The sequence below is a fragment of the Mastigoproctus giganteus genome, chromosome 12 (assembly GCF_048544385.1).
Source record: "Mastigoproctus giganteus isolate SK-2022 chromosome 12, ASM4854438v1, whole genome shotgun sequence".
Classification (NCBI taxonomy): Eukaryota; Metazoa; Arthropoda; class Arachnida; order Uropygi; family Thelyphonidae; genus Mastigoproctus; species Mastigoproctus giganteus.
Window position 1 is genome coordinate 175,663,815 of NC_143586.1, and position 22,490 is coordinate 175,686,304.

General features: G+C 37.2%; 1 protein-coding gene across 1 annotated transcript in view; it reads right to left on the reverse strand.

Moving 5' to 3' along the window:
* The window catches only part of LOC150077612 (terminal uridylyltransferase 4-like), a 753,631-nt gene that overhangs the window by 566,284 nt on the left and 164,857 nt on the right, over positions 1 to 22,490 (reverse strand). Inside the window, exon 5 of the mRNA XM_090385959.1 lies at positions 12,343 to 12,495. Within this exon, the coding sequence (XP_090242085.1) occupies positions 12,343 to 12,495 (153 nt within the window). The remainder of the gene's footprint in view (positions 1 to 12,342; positions 12,496 to 22,490) is intronic.

Below are 22,490 nucleotides of genomic sequence, written 5' to 3' on the forward strand. Positions count from 1 at the left end.
CGTTAAACTCAGAAGGCAAATAGCGAGTCGCTATCCATGAACAAACATAAGTAGCACCCTGTCAGCGTTTTACAATTCAATATCATATATTTACAACACGCACAGCCGCCAGCTTTTCCACTGTACACAAAATCACTATTAATATCGTGATAGTCTTTACAAGTCACATTTTGACAGAAACCACACTGCTCAAGATCACTAACACAACCAACAGACACAACAAACAACTACTGGAAACAGAAGAAACATTTGTGAGACGTTTGTGAGACACAGGGCCCTTTCACCATCAATGCGACCACCACTACCACCCATAATAGATCTTTCCACCATCATACCCGTCACAATACATGCCTGAAATCGCAACAAAACTATAACTCTACTCCAAGTTCCTATGATCAACCGATATAGTGCTAACAAAGATGGAGATACTTCTCCGACTGATGAGTGTTTTCAACCACACTGCATGTGACCCTAATCCACAAAGGAGGATCACAGGGAGACAGGTAATTAAAGACCTGTTAGTTCAATTTCTGTTCCAGGGAAATTAATGGAGGCACTGGTTAAAGATGCATTTCAGGATCATCTAGACAAGGCTTCAGTAATAGCTCAGACACAGCTCTTTGTTAAGGGGAAGTCTTGTGTGATGAATTTGATTGGATACTATGATGTAGTCACAAAGGAACTGGATGCAAAGAATAATTTTGATATCATATACAGTGGATTCCGGTTATTTGGGCCACCGGTTAATCGGGGCAGCCATTTATTTGGGGAAAATCTTAATAAATAGAAACCAATCGAGAAAACAGCCAGGGTTTACTTTGCTTAATTGGGACAGCATGCCGTTTAATTGGGGCAGGAGACCGCAGCTCTGGAGATTACCCTACGATTGTCTCCGACGGTACCACGTGGTTCGGTCAAAATTCTGGAGGTCACAACCATAAAACAATAAAAACAATTAGCAGTCACCTGATTATTGGGATTTTCTGTTAGTGAAATCTATCATAAATAGACAGTAAACTCGATCTTACTGAATTTGCGATAATACTGACAGCTGGAATTCTGTTATGGTGAAATGTGTTTACACTTCCATGAAATCTTCAATCATATAAAAAAATTAATTTTCAGATCTTCTCTTCATTTCTATTTTGAAAGCTTTGTAACTCGTTACTCCGTTTTAACTTGCGCATATTGTGTTACTTGCAATTTGTGTCTGCCGTTCTTTTTATTGATTGCTTATCTTTTTACTGTTTTAAATTTTAACCCCCACCCACAAACTAGTTAGTATGTACATATAACAGTATGTATTAATTATTCCGATTATCACGTATATTCTTCTGATTTTCGCGTATCAATTAATTTTTTAACTGGTAAGATAATAAAGGATAAATTTGTGCTTAATATATCTTTACTTTTATAGAATTAAAATTCAATTCACAAACATGATCACAATGACCGGTGCTTACTGCACATCGTATAGTGAATGGTACTTTACTATGTTGAGTTCGTCGTAACGTGATTTGATTGTACAGTGAACCAATTGTAAAGGGGGAGGGTACATTGTATTGTTAACTATTTACATGAAACTTCTGGATAACTGGGGCAGCCCATGTGTTCCAAATAACCGGAATGGACTGTATTTGGATCTTAGAAAGGCTTTTGATACTGTTGCACATGGAAGACTGCTGCACAAATTGGAGCAGTGTGGCACTGGAGGCAAATTGCTGCTATAGATAAAGGGATGGTTGAGTGGGAGAAGCCAGAAAGCAGTAATTAATGGAAATTGCTTTTCGTAGACTAATGTTATTAGTGGAGTCCCCCAGGGTTCAGTGTTGGGTCCATTGTTATTTTCTGTATTCATTAATGATATTGATGATGGTATATTAGGCTTAATGTCCAAGTTTGCAGACGATGTGCAGGTCAGCAGGGTTGTTAATGATACTAATAACAGCACGCTGCTGCAACAGGATCTAGAAAAGTTGAGTAGATGGGCTGAGAGGTGGCAACTGAAGTTTAACAATGACAAATGTAAAGTACTGCATATGAGAAGCAGTAATCCCAAAGTAACATATCAACTGCTTGGTACTACACTGACGGTGTAGTACCAAGTGAAAAGGACCTGGAGGTAATTGTAGAGGCAGAAATGAAGTTTTCTGAGCAGCACAGATGGTCTATAAGAGTAGCTCATGGTGTCTTGTCAATGATATACAGGAATTTTTCTAGCAGGGATAAGGAGGTGATTTTCCCCTTGTATAAGTCAATGGTCAGGCCATTGACTGGTCTGGAGGCCTCATTTTAAGAAGGATGTAGTGCTGTTGTAACGAGTACAGAGAAGGGTAACAAGATTAGTGAATGGAACAAAGGGTTGCTCTTACGAAGAAAGGCTTAAGTTTTGCAAATTACAGTGTTTGGCGACTAGGCACCTGTGAGGTGATCTGATTGAGGTGTATTAAGTCTTGAATGGTTTGCACATGCTCAATGCTGATGGCATTCTTCCTCTTGCTCAGAATAATAGCCTGAGATGGCATAAATTCAAATTGAAGAAAGGTAGTTGTGGGATAGATGTGTGGAAGTTTTCCTTTAGCCAGCAGGTGGTTGGTTGGTGGAACAGACTTCCATCTGTTGTTGTAGAAGTTGATAGCTTAAACAGATTCAAGGCAGAACTAGACATACATTTGGAGCGAGTGGATGGGTGAAATGAGAAGGGGGTGTGTGTTTTTTTTTGGCTGTTCTTGCATTATGTGCCCTTGCTAATGCGAATTCTACTAACTTGCGCATGTTTGAGACCATAAAAAATTGTGACTTTGAAGCGTGCCATTTGTGACTTTTAAAGAGAGAAGAAGTTACAAGAAATCTAGATACTGCTAAAAAGATTGCATTTAGCACCGATGAAGAAGAAAATTAATTGAATGTACAGTATCTGAAATATAAGTACCTCAGTTTGTAAGGTATTTGTTCAGTTATTACTATTTAAGTTATTCAGTTATTACTACTACTATAAAAATTAAGTTTCCGACAGTTATAAAAAAAATTGTGTGTTTTTGTTAGCTTATGGAACGTATCCCCCATTTTTGCACTTGTTCTTAGTCCAGTATAACACGGTTTCGCATTACACAAGATTTTGTAGGAACGAAACTACAGTATTATTCGAGGGTTACCTGTATTAATGTTTGATTTTCAATGCTCTATTGTACGTATCTTGGACAAGACGTTAGCTATAATAATTTCTTGGACAAGACATTAGCTGCAATTTCCAGCCATAAATGGCTGGAAATCAAGGTAAGAATAAATTTCGGATGGACAGCATTCAGGAAATATAGTCACATACTGAGGAGCAATATCTGAATTTGTCTGAAATGAAAAATAATGAACTAATGTATCCTCCCCAGTATGACTTATGGAAGTGAAACTTGGCATTCACAGCTGAAAACTATACTGTGAAGAATGGAATGGATTATATTAGAAATCAGACTGCTAGATAAGAAGAGAAACATGGATTCAAGGCAAACTCAAGTAAAGGACATTCTTATCAAAACTAAAGAACTGAAGGGGACTTGAGCAGGATACGTAGCTCGAAGACATGACAGATGGACTAAGAAAATAACAGAATGGTACCCAAGAGGAGGTAAAGGGAAACCTGTAACACAACAACTGAAATGGACAGATGAAATTCAAGAGTTTGTTGGCAGTAAATGGATGGCCACTGCACAAAACAGAAGGAACTGGAAAGGTGCTGGAGAGGCCTTCACCCTGCAGTAGATTGAAAACGGCTGATGATGATTGATGAAGGTATAACAGGCTTAATGTCTAAGTTTGCAGATAATACAAAGGTTGGCAGGGTGGTTAATGAGAGTCATCAGGGTAAGCTACTTTAACAGGTTCTAGCAAAATTGGGTCACTGAGCTAGGAAATGGCAGTTAAAGTTTAATGTTGACAAATGCAAGGTAACTGCATATGGATAGCAGTAACCCCAGAGTAACATATCAATTGTGTGTTACTACACTCAGAGTAGTGAAGAATGAAAAAGACCAGGGAGTAATCATGCAGTCAAACATAAAATTCTCTGAGCAGTGAAGAAATGCTGCCAGGAGAGCTCACAAGGTTTTGTCAATGATATACAGAAATTTGCTAGCACGGATAAATAAGGAGGTGATTATCCCTTGTATAAGGCCATAATTAAGCTGCGTCTTGTGTACTGTATACAGGTCTGCAGACCTCACGTTAGGAAGGATGCAGATCTGCTGGAATGGGTGCAGAGAAGGGTCAACACACTGGTGAAGGGAAAAAAGGGTGCTGTTATCTAGAAATGCTTCATTTCTGTAAATTGCACCTAGGCATCTGAGGTCTTTAAAGCCTTGAACAGATTGAGTAATCTGAATGTTAATGGCATTTTTTCACTAGCTGAGACTACACATGTGAGGAAAGATGGTTGCAGGATAGATGTGTGGAAGTTTGCCTTCAGCTAGCAGGTGGTGTGGTTAATTGTTGGAATAGGAGATTACATCTGTTGTTGTTGAAGTGGATGGGCTGAATAAATTCAAGGAAGAACTAGACAAATTCTTGGAGGCTACACATGGGTGAACTGTGTAGGTTTTTTTTTTTTTTTTTTTCGGCTGATGCTATATAAGCTTGATTTCTTGCATCATTTGCCATTACTACTACTAAACTTTGAACAGTATTTCTTAGTTTGTATGAAAAGCATAGCACCCTTCAAGATTACCCATTTAGAATTCACTCTTCGTAACATCATCAGTTGATTCCACTGTATAGATTTTAAAAACTCTCTGATACCACTGTAGTCACCTTTACGAAAACAAAAACCCCTCCCCTTACCCCTGATGATAGTTACATCTTTAAGTAATTACTGTTGCCTAATCAATCTCTCATCAGTACACTGTGATCACTGCCACCTAATGGTTCCTTTATCTGCATATACTTAACACATGAAGAATCCTGCTGATAATCAGATCAAGAGTATTACTCCCTCTGGTTGCCTCTCAAACATGCTGCTATAGAAAACAGTCATCCGATAAATCCACAAAACACAAAAGCCTTGCTAGTGTGCGAGTGACTAACCCATAAGTTCCAGTCAATATCTGGAAAGTTAAAATCCCCCATTACAAAACAATCTGATTTACTGGCCCACTATTTCTCTGCACAATTGCTTATTATACTCATCAGATTCATTAGGCTTACAACACACACCTACTCTCATTTTTATTTTCCCAGTGCTTATGTCACACCAAACAGACTCAACACTGCATTGTCCACCAACATCAATGTGATGCACTTCCTTAGATTTTCTTAAATAACAAATGTCCCAGAAAACGATCTTATTGAAATAGATATGGTAAAAAAACTGGCTAAAAGCTATCTGCTCCATCTACTGCAACTGTACAATAACTGTTTACAAAAGAGAATTTTACGCACTACATGGAAACATGCTAACATAAGATTAATACACAACAATCCAGAAAAAAACACCAACACAAATCAAAATCATACAGGCCCAGTGCCTTTCTGCCAGTTTTGGACAAGGCAATGTAATGGAGAGGCCGATTTTACTCAGGTTATAGACCCATTATCGCAATGCCAATTTACAATCAGATAAAGAATATGGGTTTAAACAGGGATTCTCCACAAAAGACGCCATGGACTATCTACTCTAAACAGCAAACACAGCAGGGGGAAAATAAGTACTTCCCATATCCACTGACTCTGCAGGAGCTTTTGATGCATTATGGTGGCCCAGCACACTGTGCAGATTTTGATTGCAAGCTTATACCTGACAATTCAAGATTACCTCAGGGATAGACAGATATATAAATAAATAAATAAATAAATAAATTTTCTGTTTATACTCCGGCATGACAACCAAGTCAGTAGAGTTTACAATAAATCATATAAATCATCAATACAAATATTTATCGTATTTAGTAGTTACGGGCTTGAACCCCGTCCACTCAAGGAATGCGTGCTATGCACTCTCGCTCCTGACTACTGGGCTACGTCAGGCCTAATCTCAGTCAAAACCATATATCAGTGCATAGGATGTACCCAGGGTTTGGTGCTGGGTCCCTGTTTCTGGAACAGGGTATTGAACGATTTCCTGGGGATGTATATAGGCCAACTGACAGGGTTGCCTTTATTGACAACCTTGATTGTAAAGGTCAACACCCAGGCTCCTTTAGAACAGAATGCCAATCAATATTTGCCCATTACCCTCCTTAATGGGCAAAGATATACAAGCTAATAATATACAGCAGCAGAAAAACCAAATGAATTCTTTTAAAAGTAACTTGAAAAGACATCCACAGATTAAAATAACAGTTAAGACAACAGCTTTAGTTATGGAATTAAAATTTGGTCAAACTCAGTTATAATGAGATCAAAGGGACCAAAGAATGCTGCTTGTTATTTCCATTATTGTTACTTTTGCACTATATATTTAGCTATATTACTCATGATTACATGATTAACAATTTATCTGATATATTTAAGCACTACATAAATAATTCAAAAGAAAAATAATTTCATTATTAAAAAAATCCAATGTCGTTTGTTTCAAATTTCTTTTAAGGTGAAATTTAAGAGCAATGTCTTTCATTTTACTGAGATAAAATCAAAATTTGAGATTGATGTCACTGGTTTCATAAAACAAAGAAAGAGTTTTTAAAGTAGTTTGTCCTCTGTGCTCGACATTACTAGACATTCACCACCATCTCCTTCCTTCCTGCCACCTTGGAAAGCCGCTTTTTTCTATAACATCTTTGAAAATATACTCAACTGTCAGCATTTCAGCAGTCACGAGGTTGTTGTCCTCGTAATTGTCCACACATACCGACCCAGTATCCAAGTTATATTTCTTCAACTATGTTGTTAATGGAATATTATCATCATTTTCTTCAGTAGGCTTTAGTTCTGCCTTATTAAAAGAGGTCTATGATGTGGCCTTATCCCATACCTGGCTCGTGAGTCAGATGGCATCAAGAATTAAAATTTTTTCTTTCTTTCAATGGATTCTATAGTTTCCAATATTAAAAGTTTTCTAAAAGTTTTCTAAAGCTTCTAATAACACCTTGATCCATAGGTTGGAGAACAAAAGTTAAGTTCGGTGGTAGTCTGATGCTAGTTAGATTGAGAAGAATGAGATGTGAGGGGTAATTGTCTAAATTCAGCAATTTTTCTATTTTTTTTTTTTTTAAGCTCTTTGTTCCAGTTACACATTCTTCAAAAAAGTATGATGTCATCCAGGCTTTGTTGTTAGCTCAGTACATTACTGGAAGATTTTTATGTTTTTAAAACATCTTGGATTCTTGGATTTGCCTATTACTAAGAGTTTTCTTTTTTCAGTTCCACTTATATTTGAGCACATCAGAACAGACAGTCACCCTTCGGATAAATATCCATCTGTGCATTTTTCACCTTTAATCTTGTGGGTCATGTAAGGAAGCAATCAATAAAACATACCAGCTGCAGCAATAAAAATGTCACTTTTGCAGAAGCCTTTTCTTATACCTGGCCACACATTTTCAATCCAGTCATTACTCATATCTTCATCCACACCAGATTTGCCACTTATCTTACCATAAACAACATTATTTCTTTTTTTGAATCTGCAAGCTACCCATTATTGCAAACAAATCTGCATATTCCAGATGATAAGTCAATTTTTCAGCTTGTAGTTTCAGTAGAGGGCCACTAATAGGAATACAATTTCTTTTCAAAATAGCCTTATCCAAATCACTTTTGTTACACTTGTGCAACTTTTTTCACAAGCAATAGTAATTCTTTCCAGATTTTTCCAAATGGTTGACAGTTGATGAGTTCAGTCAACTTTTTGAAAATGAACGCATCGCTTGTTCCACTCTCTAAATCACAAATAATTTTCACTTTTTTGCTAAATGTCAGAATTTTTCTTTTCTCCTTTGCCATTTCAAGATAAAAAAAAAATGACTGAATTTAATGCAGCACAACAAATACTAAACTACAGAAGGAAAATTGTTTTTAAAAATTCCAAGTGTTTCTCCCAAGTTTTAAAAAGACAAAAGACATGTTCACACACAATGATTTGAAATTGCACTTAATACTGATACTGAAAAATTTCACTGGTTAATTTTTTGGGTAATTTCTTTCCATAGTTCTTCTGAGAATCCATAACAACAGGGAAGAGATATACAAAAGAGGATTAGAAGATTAGGGAAAGAAAACAAAAAACAAATTGCAGATGTGCACCTGCAGCATGGGATATGCTTCAATCAAATGAGGTAGTGTGTAGTGGAATTATCCTGCCCTCTCTCCCAAACTATGAGTAACCATTAGAACTCCTCCCCATAGGTCTTCAGCACCCTTGTTACACAGGTTGTTTGGGGATTTTTGTTATGCCAAAAAGAGGACTGCGCTTTGTGATAGTGCATATCACACTAAAAGAGTTATATATATATTGGTTAAAAGGGTTATATGGTTATATGTTAAAAGGGTTATATATATATTGTTATCAGCAGGGATGTGGAAAGCTATAGGGGTGGAATTGTCATAAACAGAAAAAGTAATAATAGATCTTAGGCCCTCAAACGACAGCTTAGCCACTGCTAATTGTAATGGCTTAAAGATTTGCTCATTTTAGCTGTGAAGCTCTTAACTACTGTGATCATCTTAACTGTGAAATGTTGCTAATAAAATACATAATTGTATTTTATTAGCAATGTCATAACAGAGCCTTGTAGATCAATTCAGCCCTGGAGAGATTAAGCAAGGCTCAAGGGGTAGAATTTTTCTCAGCCTGGTCTGTGATTGTTAACAGGTGGTCTGAGACAGTATTTAAATTCTATACAGTGGGACCAATTGATGATGTTAAACAGCAAATTCAAAATGGGAAGCATTCAAAGAATTAATCTTGGAATCTACTAGGCTTTTCATACCAACAAAGAAATACTGTTCAAGATTTAGGTCTAAATGGATGTCAGATGAATTAATTAGACATGTGACAGAGAAGAAAAATGTATGGGATACATATAAATTAAAATGTAACACAGAACCTATGATAGATATAAGCTGATCTGTAACCAAGTTACAAAGGAGGTCAGGCAGGTTGGTTTTTTTTTAAGGAGCATTAGCAACTAAGGCCATATTGCTCCAGGAATATGCGGTGGTCATTCCCCGACCTTTCCGCATCCAGCGTATTTGGTGGTGGTGATGGACTCGAACACCGGTCTAATCAACGTGTGGGCTACGCACTGCTGCTCCTTTCCACCTGGCTACGGAGGCGCCTGAGGTTAGGCAGGCGAAGGCAGATTATGAGATTGGCAAAGAATGCAAAGAAGAACCGCAAAGAGTTCTTTACTTATGTAAACTCTAGAAGAAGGGGATGAATCAGATTGGTCCACTTGATATCGATGGTTCAACTGTTGATGATCCTGCTCAGGTAGCTAACAAACTAAATGAATATTTTGCATCTACATCCACACATGAGTAGTTATTCAGGGAGGGGGAATGCCAGATGTGTATTAAACTGTGGCAGTAAGCTAGATAATCTTGTAATAACTGAGAGTACAGTGGAGGAAAAATTGTTGAAGATAAACATAAAAAAGGCACCTGGGGTGGATGGAATCTATCCAGTTATATTAAAGGAGGCGGCAAAGGAAGTAAGCAAACCCTTAGCCATAATTATGAGAGCTTCCCTGGACCCAGGAGAGGTACCCATGGACTGGAGATGTGCAAATGTGACCCCAATCCACAAAGGAGGATCAAAGGGAGACACAGGTAATTACAGACCTGTTAGTTTAACTCCTGTTCCAGGGAAATTAATGAAGGCACTGGTTAAAGAAACACTGCAGGATCATCTAGACAAGACTTCAGTTATAGCTTCGGACACAGCATGGTTTTGTTAAGGGAAAGTCTTGTCTGACAAATTTGATTGGATACTATGATGTAGTCACAAAGGAACTGGATGCAAAGAATAACTTTGATATCATATATTTGTATCTTAGAAAGGCCTTTGATACTGTTGCACACGGAAGACTGCTGTACAAATTGGAGCAGTGTGGCATTGGAGGCAAATTTCTGCTATGGATAAAGGGATGGTTTAGTGGGAAAAGACAGAGAGTAGTAATCAATGGACACTGCTTTTCGTGGACTAATGTTATTAGTGGAGTCCCTCAGGGTTCAGTATTGGGTCCATTGTATATCAGGCTTAATGTCAAAGTTTGCAGATGATACAAAGGTGGGCAGGGTTGTTAAAGACACTAATGACAGGATGCTGCTGCAACAGGATCTAGAAAGGTTGAGCAGATGGGCTGAGAGGTGACAAATGAAGTTTAACATTGACAAATGTAAAGTACTACAAATGGGAAGCAGTAATCCCAGAGTAACTTATCAACTCTGTGGTACCACACTGACAGTGGTAGAGAATGAAAGGACCTGGGGTAATTGTGCAGATATGAAGTTTTCTGAGCAGTGCAGATGGTCTGCAAGAGTAGTTCATGGTGTCTTCTCAATGATATACAGGAATTTTTCTAGCAGGGATAAGGAGGTAATTATTCCCTTGTATAAGGTAATGGTCATACCATACCTTGAGTACTGTATACAGGTCTGGAGACATTTTAAGAAGGATGTAGAGTTGTTGGAATGAGTACAGAGAAGGGCAACTAGATTAGTGAACAGAACAAAGGGTTGCTCTTACGAAGAATGGCTTAAGTTTTGCAAATTACAGTGTCTGGAGACTAGGCACCTGCGAGGTGATCTGATTGAGGTGTGTAAAGCCTCGAATGGTTTGAGCATGCTCAATGCTGATGGGATTATTCCTCTTGCTCGGAATAATCGCCCGAGAAGCATAAATTCAAATTGAGGAAGGACGGTTGTAGGATGGATGTGCGGAAGTTTGTCTTTAGCCAGCGGGTGGTTGAATGCTGGAACAAACTTCCATCTGTTGTTGTAGAAGTTGATAGGTTAAATAGATTCAAGTCAGAACTTGACAAACATTTGGAGTGAGGGAATGGGTGAAATAAGGGTTTTTTTTTTTTTTTTTTTTTGGCTGATGCTATATAAGCTTGCTTTCTTGCATAATGTGCCATTGCTAATGCTAATGCTAATTTCTAATCAACTCTTCTCTGTTTGTACACAATATCTGAACTCTCATTATAAATACGTTTGACTGTACCTAGGTACAATATTTTACAATAAGTTAACTTTCTAACAACATCTGGTGGGCTTAGCTAATAATGTTAGAAACTATACCAGAATGATTGCTAAAATCAGCCATGCTGACTGGGGTTTAAAAAGGACACTTGTCCTTATTTATACACCAATCATCCTCCCAGTTATTATCTATGGTGCAGGTATATCTTACTACAGAGCCACTTTAAAAAAGAATAAAAGAAAGTTAGGCTCCATACAGAGAAATATACTCCTAACGATCACGAGGGCATACTGCACCGTCAGTACACCAGCTTTGCATGGGCACTCCTATTGGAATAGGTAATAATTGAAAGAAGCATCAACTACAGACATAAGAAACAAATCCCAACTAACATCTTAGGGATTACAATAGATACTGAGGCTAACATCAAACAAGAAAGGCAAAGAATAGCAACCAAACTCTACCAGCAAAGGCAGAGTAGATAGGAAGAGGCACCTAAAGGAGTAGTCATTAGGAGGTTCCTGCTTCAGGTAGCTTCTAGTTACCTGAGACAACAAACGCTGCAATCATGTGGCTGTCTTGTACATTCTGTTTTTGCATTTAACAGGCTGTCACTCTAAGAAATTTAAGTAAGAAAGCAATAATACACTGCTGCAAGATAACAGAATTACATGGTTTTAACTTGTTCCATGATTTTTGTATGTTTGCAGATTTTAATTGAACATTTTATATTTCATTGAATATAAACAGTTACTTAAATAGCTACAGTTAGAATCATGTCAGCTTTTTACAGAAAATAGTTTGTATCATATCTTCCAAGGGTTCCCCTTCAAAGTTCATTCCAACTTCTCAAAGATCAAACGCAATCACAGTAACTGAGTATTAGAAGTTCAAATATCCTTTAATGCTTGGAAAAATCATAATAAAAATAATCTTTTTTAATTAAAATCCGTTTATAGTTACAGAAGGAAAAGAAGAATGAACGTATGAATGCTTTACTTTATAGCTTGTGTTCACTCTCTCAACCTACTCACTTGTGAATCCATAATCATTTCTTCATCAGACGAATGACAAAAAATTATCTATCAATGGAAACACATATCATATCACTCATTTACTTATTTATTAAATTGGACATCAATTCCAAAATAATTTATGTTCACAATAAACTTTCATTCACAATGTGAAAATGGCTCAAAACCCCTTACCTTTCTTCAATAACTCAAAAGTGTCCAACAACATATCAGATGCACTCATTTCAGAATTGCTAATTTCAGAAGGCACTTTAAGTGCAATATCAACTTCAGATGTTTTCAGGCCAAAGCCAGTTACAGAAGAGCCAAAAAGATAAAATTCACAACCTAATTAGATAAAAATAAGATGAAAATTAATATACTTGAACAAATTTTATCTAAATAAACTGCAAAAGCTAAAAATATTAATTACACCACCTATGAACGTAAGTTTAAGCTGGTGCAAAATAAAAGAATCATCTATTAAAAATTGATAAATTTCTTATTATTAGTTTGTGATAATCATACAACATATATGATGAATATTAAACGATGTTGTTTCAATTCAATTAACAATGAGCTGCACATTTCTGTGCATATCTTAAATTACATCAGTTACCTTCTTAAAAAACCATCACACCTTGATTAAAATTTATCATTATGTTAATAAAAGATTCTTATGTCTGATTTAGTTATATATTTAGTTTGAACCACTGGTTTCACTATTGTTCTGCTTTAAAATTGTAATATGAGGTACTAAATTAATATATCATATTCTCTTAATTTAAATTTTGATTTTGTAATATTGTATACTGTAAGCTGAACTCATGATTCTTTTCTTTTATTTACACCCAATATAAGGAGTTTACTGACCTCAAATTAAAACTTGGTGCATTAATTGAAAAACCCGAGTATCTAAAGAAATGGATGATCAACCTAAAAATAAATGTAACTGGGAGCCCATCAAGGACTCGAGCACCTCATAACCTGCCAAATGATGAACCCTGATTTGGACAGAACAGAGTAGCACATACTGCTTTAGTTCAAAAAGATTGTTTTATTGTGAGACTGTTGTCAAGGAAACAGATAACTTCTAAGCTATCTAGAAACTTTCTACCTGATCAATGACTACCAATGTGGATTCTGTCACATGGCCATTACTAATATATCACTAGTGTCAATTCACTAGTGATATATTAGTAATGGCCATGTGGTGCAAGGAGGCCTAAGGCTAATTGCACCAGTCAAAAAAAAAAAAAAATTAAATAATAATAATAAAAAAATTAAATTAAATAAAAAATTAATAAATAATAAAAAAAAATATATAGACAACCTTTGCATCTCCCTCCTCCCATAGTTGTGGTCTCCATACTTGAACACAGTATTAGAAGTGTGGTCTAACAATAGCCTTATATAATGGTATTATGACGTCCGTATGTCTACTAGCAAATGTTTGATAAATCATTGATAAGACACCATGGGCCTTCCTTGCAACCTATCTACAATCGTTAGAGTACTTCATGTCTGACCATGTCGTAACTCTCAAGTTCCTTTCTTCCACTGCTGACTTCAGTTCAATTCCACCAAGTGTATAAGCTATTTCAGGGTTACTGTTCCCTAGATGTAAGACCTTGCACTTTATTGGATTAAAGCAAGTGCAAGCTGCCACTTCCTGACCATCCCTGAAGTCTATCTAGGTCACTCTGAAGGTCTGCTTGGCGGTGATCATAAACTACTCTACCAATCTTTACATCATCTGCAAATTTAGACATCATGCCCTCTATCCCTTCATCGATGTCATTTAAAAAAATCAAAAATAACAGTGATCCCAAGATCCCTGGGGACCCACACTTCTTACATTAATCCAATCTGAGGAATAACCATTTATCACAACCCTCTGCCTCCTGCACTGAAGCCATCCTTGGGACCCTCTGGTGCTGAGTCAAATGCTTTGCTGAAATCTAAATAAACATTGTCAAAATAAATTATTCCCAAAATCCAGCTCAAGAGTGACCCTGTCAAAATAGCTAACCAGATTTGTTAAGCATGACAGTCTACAAGATCAGGTCATGGAGTTTTGGGCAGGTCAAGGAGTCTTGTCAATGATATATAGGAATTTTGCTAGCAGGGAAAAGGAGGTGATTGTCCCTCTGTATAAGGCAATGGTCAGGCCATGCCTTGAGTACTGCGTACAGGTCTGGAGGCCTCATTTTAGGAAGGATGTAAATTTGCTTGATAAAGATTGGTGAAGGAATAAAGGGATCCTCTTACCAAGAGAGGCTTAAGTTATGTAAATTGCAGTGGCTGGAGACTAGGCACCTGCGAGGTGATCTGACTGAGGTGTATAAGGCCTTGAATAGGTTGAGCATGCTGAATGCTGATGGGATTCTTCCATCCGCTCAGATTACGAACCTAAGGGGGCATAAATTCAAATTGAGGAAAGACAGTTGTAGAATAGATGTGCAGAAATTTGCCTTTAGCCAGCGGGTGGTTAATTGCTGGAACAAACTTCCATCTGCTGTTGTTGTTGTGGAAGTTGATAGCTTAAATAAATTCAAGGAGGAACTGGACAAACATTTAGAATGAATGGTTGTGTGAATTTTTTTTTTTTTTAGCTGATGCTACATTTGGCTGATGTGCTTGCTTCCTTGCATCGCATGCCTCTATTACTGTTACTATTACTATGATTTTCCCTTTACAAAACCATGCTATGTATCCTTCAGAATTCCATTTCTATCTAAATGATCCTGAATTCCACCCTGGACTATTGCCTCTATGATTCTCCCTACTACTAAAGTTAGACTGACCGGTTGGTAATTTCCACTATACTCATAGAAACCATCTTTAAACAAAATCAATAAAAAACTTGATAATGAAACTCGAGAAGTTGCTTTTGCCATATCAATTTTTGACATACGGGTCTTCTAAATTTGACTGCCGAATGTTTTCTGTAACCAGGTATCTAGTTGTCTTACTTACTGCTCAATGTGAGCGAGGGTAGATGGGTCTCTCTTCTAACTTTTCCATTAATGCTTGTATTTTCCAAGGTTCAGTTCATTCTCCCATGCTTTCCCTCTTGTATATTAATGCCCTTCTTCCATTGGGTAGATATCCTATCTATAGTTTAGCTGATGTTAGCACATTGCATTCAACCTCGGTTTGAGAAACATTGTTTCAAGTTCCCAAATATCCACCAAGAATACTTTAAATGCTGAACTCCAGATAATTCACCAGTGGAGCAAAAATAACTTAGTTAATTTCAATGCTCTAAAATGCAGTCCTGTCTTATATCTCGCAAAAATCATTCATCTGTTCCTATGCTTATCTTTGGTAATACTGAGATTTCTAGACAAGATCGCAAATCTCTATTAGGATTACCCTGGCTTCTAATCTCTCTTGGCATAAACACATCACAAATATTGCTTCCTCTGCATCTAAAAAACTGGGTCTTCTCTTTTACTCTTTGCATTACTTTTCTTCTAGATAGCCATTCATTCGGACAAATCACAATCCATCCTACCATGGAATATTGTTCCCATATTCCATATAAGTGCCCTCACAATCCGCGCCCCTCTCTCTCAGGCTTATAAATGATATTCAAAAGTGGTCAGTGTTTTGGTTAATTAATCATCCATCTCTTACAAAGTCTTTCCACTTTCTGTATCAAAGACATTCTATTTCTGTGCCATGTGTTCTCTATAGATACTTCCACAGGCACTGATCTTCTGCAATGGGTTTTATAATTGCCAACTGCCTCCTCCTCCTCCCTCCCTCTCTCTCTCTCTCTCTCTCTCTCTCTCTCTCTCTCTCTCTCCCCCCCCCAAACCCAAACACAGGCCACAACTAGTTTGTATCCTTTTACTGCCCAACTTCAAACTCACAGAACAAACTTTCTTCTTCTTTCTCATTTATTCATTCAACTTTAATAATAAAATACCATGACTTTTTTATAGTACAAATTATTCAAAAAATAGCCCAAAAATTTCAACTTTTCTAACAACGATTCGTCTCTCTCACACAGGCGTCAGGTGTAAACATTCTTTCTATCAAACCTGGAGCTTAAGGTCCAGTTTGAGTAAAAAGTTGAAGGTAGAAGAAGGAGGAGTGCTGCCATTCCTAGATGTGTTGGTCTGTAGGGAAGACCAACAACTAAAGACTAAAGTCTATAGGAAACCGATGTGTAAAGGTCGATATTCACACTACAATTCAGCTCAGGCCAGCCATCATAGGAACAGTGTGGTTAGAACATTAGTTGACAGGGCAAAATCACACTGTAGTACCTCCGAGGATAGGAAGGTAGAGTAAGAACGCGTCACGACGGATCTTACAAAATGTGGCTACCTCCAGAGGATTATAGAAAAATATATTAAAGGAAATCAGAGGAGAGGCGAATCTTTTACGCCAGTATCCACTGCATACATTCCCTACTATCCGGGTCTAACCGAGCATATAACTAGAGTACTAAGAAATTATCAGATGCGTTGTGTGCAGCTTCCGGGGCGGAGGCTGCACACAATCATGTCATAAGTAAAGGACCCCATTCAAAAAGAGAATGCAAGTGGGGTCGTATATAGTATTAGATGCCCGGATTGTGGGGAGTGTTATGTAGGGGAAACAAAATGCCATCTCAAAGATCGTCTGGGGGAGCACACTAACGCAATATGAAATGAGGAGTATGGTAAGTCCGCCGTGGCAGAGCAATTTTGGGAGAAGCAGCACCAGATCTCCCCGGATGATGATATCATCACCGATTGGACGCATAAGTTCTGGGACTGCAAGTGGCTCGAGAGTTTCCGGATCTGTTCCACAGTGAACATTAATAGAGATAGAGGAACGCGGATCCATCCCCTCTTCAAGGCTACTATCCTCAGAAGGGATGAACGGTTCCATATGACCCACTTCCGGTTCCATAACACAAGAGAACGGAACACGTGGGAATGAAACACACGATGAGTACTGTGAACCTGCTGGTATTTAAAGAGGCACCGGAATACAAAGAAAATACCGGTGAAGAAGAAGGCAGGAGCCTTCGAAAGCAATGGTTTTATCGCTTTTAATTTAGTATATTTTAATTAGTAAATTAATAAGAGGAGTTTACCTCAATATAGTACGTGGAACACTTCCGTATGATACCCTCCAGAAATTAAAACGGAAAAAACGAAAAAATCGACAACTTACCGGTACATTAAAGTAAAATATAAATAATTAAAGTAAATTGCGTTAATTTGAATTTTAATTGTTTTGAATTGATTTTGAATTGCGTTAATTTTAATTTGAATTTTAATTGTTTTGAATTGATTTTGAATTGTGTTAAATTGATTATTTAATTATTTATAATTTACTTTAATTATTTATATTTTACTTTAATGTACCGGTAAGTTGTCGATTTTTTCGTTTTTTCCGTTTTAATTTCTGGAGGGTATCATACGGAAGTGTTCCACGTACTATATTGAGGTAAACTCCTCTTATTAATTTACTAATATCATTATCAACGTAGAACATATTGAGTATTACAGCTCTGATTCATACTATCTAAGTATATTTTAATGTATTTTATGGTTTTATTGTTCTTAACCCAGTATATTTTAATGTATATTTTATATATTTTAGTTATAAAGTTAAATATAATTTATTGTAAATACAGGCAAATATAATTTATTATAAATACATAGTATAGTTATCAAGATTCCAGTTTTCGTTTTTGTTGTGTTTTATTTCTACATGAGGTTGGTGGAAAACATTTAAAACTACAATACTACTATAAAGAGTTATACAAGGAGCGAGGGAATGATGCCAGCAGTGGGGAAGATGGATCGCAAATTAGTAACACATACAATATACCATATCCTTCCTGATGAGGTAGGAGGTAGGACATGTGTTGAAGAAAATGAAGAATAACAAAGCCCCGGGGGAAGATGAAGTTACTGTATAGTTGTTACAATCGGGAGGAAGAGACATGACACAAAAACTGGCAAGACTCTTCACAAAATGCATTATAAAAGGTGTGATGCCTAAGGAATGGAATAATGCAATCATAGTTTTGCTGAATAAGAAAGGAGATAAATCAGAAATTGGAAATTATAGACCAATTAGCTTGTTATCCCACATCTACAAGTTGTTCATAAGGGTCATTACTTACAGATAGAATGAATATTTGATGAGAATCAACCGAAAGAGCAAGCTGGCTTTAGTACAGGATTCTCAACTATGGATCACCTTCACGTATTGTCACAACTAATGGAGAAAGCAAATGAATATAAAACACCATTATGCCTGGCATTTGTGTATTATGAAAAGCATTTGACTCCATGCAGCATAAGGTACTGGAAAACAAGGCATAGATGCCCCATATATTATGATTTTCAAGAAAACATATGAGAATGCTACCTTTATTAGACTAGACAAAGACAGTAGTAAATTTAAAATTTAGAAAGGAATTTGACAAGGAGACGCAATATCTCCAAAGTTGTTTATTGCTGCCCTTGATGATGCTTTCAGAAGATTAGACTGGTCGCAGAAAGGAGTCAATGTGAATGGAGAGTACCTAAACCATTCACGATTTGCAGATGACATTGTGGTCATAAGCCACAATCCCAAAGCATTAGAGGAAAATCTTAATCAGTTATGCAGAGATAGTAAGGATTCTGGACTAAAGATGAATATGACTAAAACAAAAGTAATGAAGCTGTTGTTGTTGTTGTTTGGTTTTTAGGAGCATTAGCAACTAAGGCCATATTGCTCCGGAATATGCGGTGGTCATTCCCTGACCTTTCCGCATCCTCCATATTTGGTGGTGACGGGCTTGAACCCCGGTCTAATCAAGAAGCGTGTGGTACGCACTGCTGCTCCTTCCCACCTGGCTACGGAGGCGCCAAGTAATGAAGCACAAGTATGCCACAGAAAGGGATATAATGATTGAAGCAGCCGTATACTTATCTGGGACAAGTCATTAGCTGTAATAATGATAAACGGCTGGAAGTCAAGAGAAGAATAAATTTTGGATGGATAGCATTCAGGAAATATAGTCACATACTGAAGAGCAATATCCCAGTTTGTCTGAAACTGTAAAATAATGAACCAATATATACTCCCCACCACGACTTATCGAAGTGAAATTTGGGCACTCACCAAACGAAAGGAAGAGAAGTTGAGAACTACACAGCGAAGAATGGAATGAATTATATTGGGAATCAGACTGTTAGATAAGAAGAGAAACACATGGATTAGGCAGCAAACTCAAGTAAAGGACATTCTTATCAAAACTAAAAAACGAAAATGGTCTTGGACAGGACACATAGCTCGAAGACATGATGACAGATGGACTAAGAAAATAACAGAATGGTACCCAAAAGGAGTAGAAGAAAACCTGGAAGACAACAACGGAGATGTACCGATGAAATTCATGAGTTTGTGGGTAGTAAATGGATAGCCATTGAACAAAACAGAAGGAACTAGAGGGTTGCTGGAGAGGCCTTCACCCTGCAGTTGATCAAAAATGGCTGATGACGATGATGATGACATCCATTTAGGCCTAAATATTGAACAAGTTACTTAAACTCATTATTATTTTTTAATTTATATGTTTATTTCATTATAAAAAGGTGTAAAGAATCTTTTTAATTTTGTGGTAATCTATAATTGACGTTTACTTAGTACCTCTATATAAAGAATAAAATTATATACTGTATATATATATAATTTGTATTATGAAAAGAGAGAGAGAATCGGATCTAACAGGCAGAAAATTGAGTAGGGGTGCCGCAAAATAAAATAAATTACTTAGGGGGTGCCGTTATTAAAAAAAGATTGAAAATCACTGGACTAGAGGATTGCGAAGAATATAATGAGTGTCTTTACATGCATGAAGAACAGGGAAGCAATCACGAATAACTTATTATGGGTGACTTCAATTTGCCCCAGACTGATTGGAATAAGTGAGAGGTAATCTCATTTGAGAAAAAAAAAATTCTAAATAATCTAGATAGATATTATTTGTATTAGAATATCAGAGATGGTACTAGGGGTGAGAATATTCTTGACTTTGTTATTACTCATGAATTAGATCACAGGGCTTAAAATACAAGAACCATTAGCAGGTAGTATTCATGCAGTTGTCATTTGGAAGATTAAGAAAGATGTTGTAGTAGTTATAAGAAAAGCATGGGTTTTAATTTCAGAAGAACGGACATTGTCAGTTTAGGGTGCTATATGGCATCTATTAATTGAGAATAATGCAGAACGAGGATGAATAACCTTGAATTATGGAACAGGTTCAAGAGGCAACCAGAGAGGGTAATACTCCATCTCGTTATCAGCAGTGATCATTCGTGTATTAAGAATTTCCAGATAAAGGAACCGCTAGGTGGCAGTGATCACAGTGTACTGATGTGGGATGTACTTAAAGATATAATTACCATCAGGAGTAAAGAGGAGAGTACAGTGGTTTCAGACAGTTTTTAAATTCTGTACAGTTGGATTAACTGACGATGTTACCAACAGTAAATTCTAAGTGGGACATTCAAGGAATTAATCGTGGAAGCTACTAAAAGTTTCATACCTATTAAGAAATATTGTTTAGGCCTAAATGGTTATCAAATGAACTAATGAGACTCGTGACAGAGAAGAAAAATGCATGGGATGCATATAAATTATCAAGCAACTCAGAAGCCTATGGCAGGTATAAGCTAGTCTGTAATCAGGTCACAAAGGAGGTTAGGCAGGGGAAGGCAGATTACGAGAAATCTTTGGCAAAGGATGCTAAGAAAAACAGCAAGGATTTCTTTACTTATATAAACTCTAAAAGGAAGGGGATGAATCTGATAGGTCCACTTGATATCGATGGTTCGACTGTTGATGATCCTGCTCAGATAACAAACAAACTGAATGAGTGTTTTGCATCTACATTCACACATGAGGAGTTATTAAGGTTTGAAAATGGCAGAAGGTTATCAAATTGAAGCAGGGTGCTTAATGATTTTGTAATAACTGAGAGCAAAGTGGAGGAGAATTTGTTGAAGTTAAAACATAAGAAAGGCACCTGGGATGGATGGGATCTATCCAGTTATATTAAAAGAGGTGGCAAAGCAACTAAGCAAAACCCTTAGCCATAATTATGAGAGCATCCTTGTATTCAGGGGAGGTCCCCACGGACCGGAGATGTGCAAATGTATGCCCAATTCACAAAGTGGGATCGAAGGGTGATAGAAGTAATTACAGACCAGTTAATTTAACTTCTGTTCCGGGTAAAATAATGAAGTCACTGGTTAAAGGTGCATTGCAGGATCATCTAGACAAGACTGCAGCAATAATTCAGACACAGCATGGGTTTGTTAAGGGAAAGTCTTGTCTGACAAATTTGATAGGATATTATGATGTGGTTACAAAGGAACTGGATGCAAAAAATAATTTTGATATCATATATTTGGATTTCAGGAAAGCTTTTGACACTGTTATGCATGAAAGACTATTGGTACAAATTGGAGCAGAATGGTATTAAGGGTAAGTTGCTTTTTTTTTTTTTTTTTGGTAGTTGTTGGCGCATCAGCTTCTGTGGCCATAATGCACCTCCCAAGGTTTTTGCAGTACTCTGATACAAGCCCGAGGCGGGATTCGAACTCGTGACCTTTGGGTTGCCAGGCAGGCACTTTACCCACCAGGCTAGCCCAGTTGGCAAAGGGTAAGTTGCTACAATGGATAAAAGGATGGTTGAGTGGAAGAAGACAGAGGGTGGTAATCGATGGGTGCTGCTCTTCGTGGACTAATGTTATTAGTGGAGTCCCACGGGGTTCGGTGTTGGGTCCACTGTTGTTTTGTATATTTATCAATGATATTGATGAAGGTATATCAGGCTTAATGTTGAAATTTTGCAGATAATACAAAGGTTGGCAGGGTTGCTAATGACAGTAATGGCAGTGTGCTACTGCAACAGGATCTTGAAAATTTGGGCAGATGGGCTAAGAAGTGGCAACTGAAATTTAACCTTGACAAATGCAAAGTACTGCATATGGGTAGAAGTAATCCCAGAGAAACGTACCAACTGTGTGGTACTACACTTAAGGTGGTAGAAAATGAAAAAGACCTGGGAGTAATTGTGCAGTCAGATATGAAATTTTCTGAGCAATGCAGACAGGCTGCCAGGACATGTCATGGACTTTTGTCAATGATATATAGGAATTTTCCTAGCTGTGAAAAGGAGGTGATTGTCCCTCTGTTTAAGGCAATGGTCAGGCCATGCCTTGAGTACTGCATACAGGTTTGGAGGCCTCATTTTAGGAAATGATGTAGATTTGCTTGAGCGTACAGAGAAGGGCAACAAAATTGGTGAGGGGAATGAAGGGATCCTC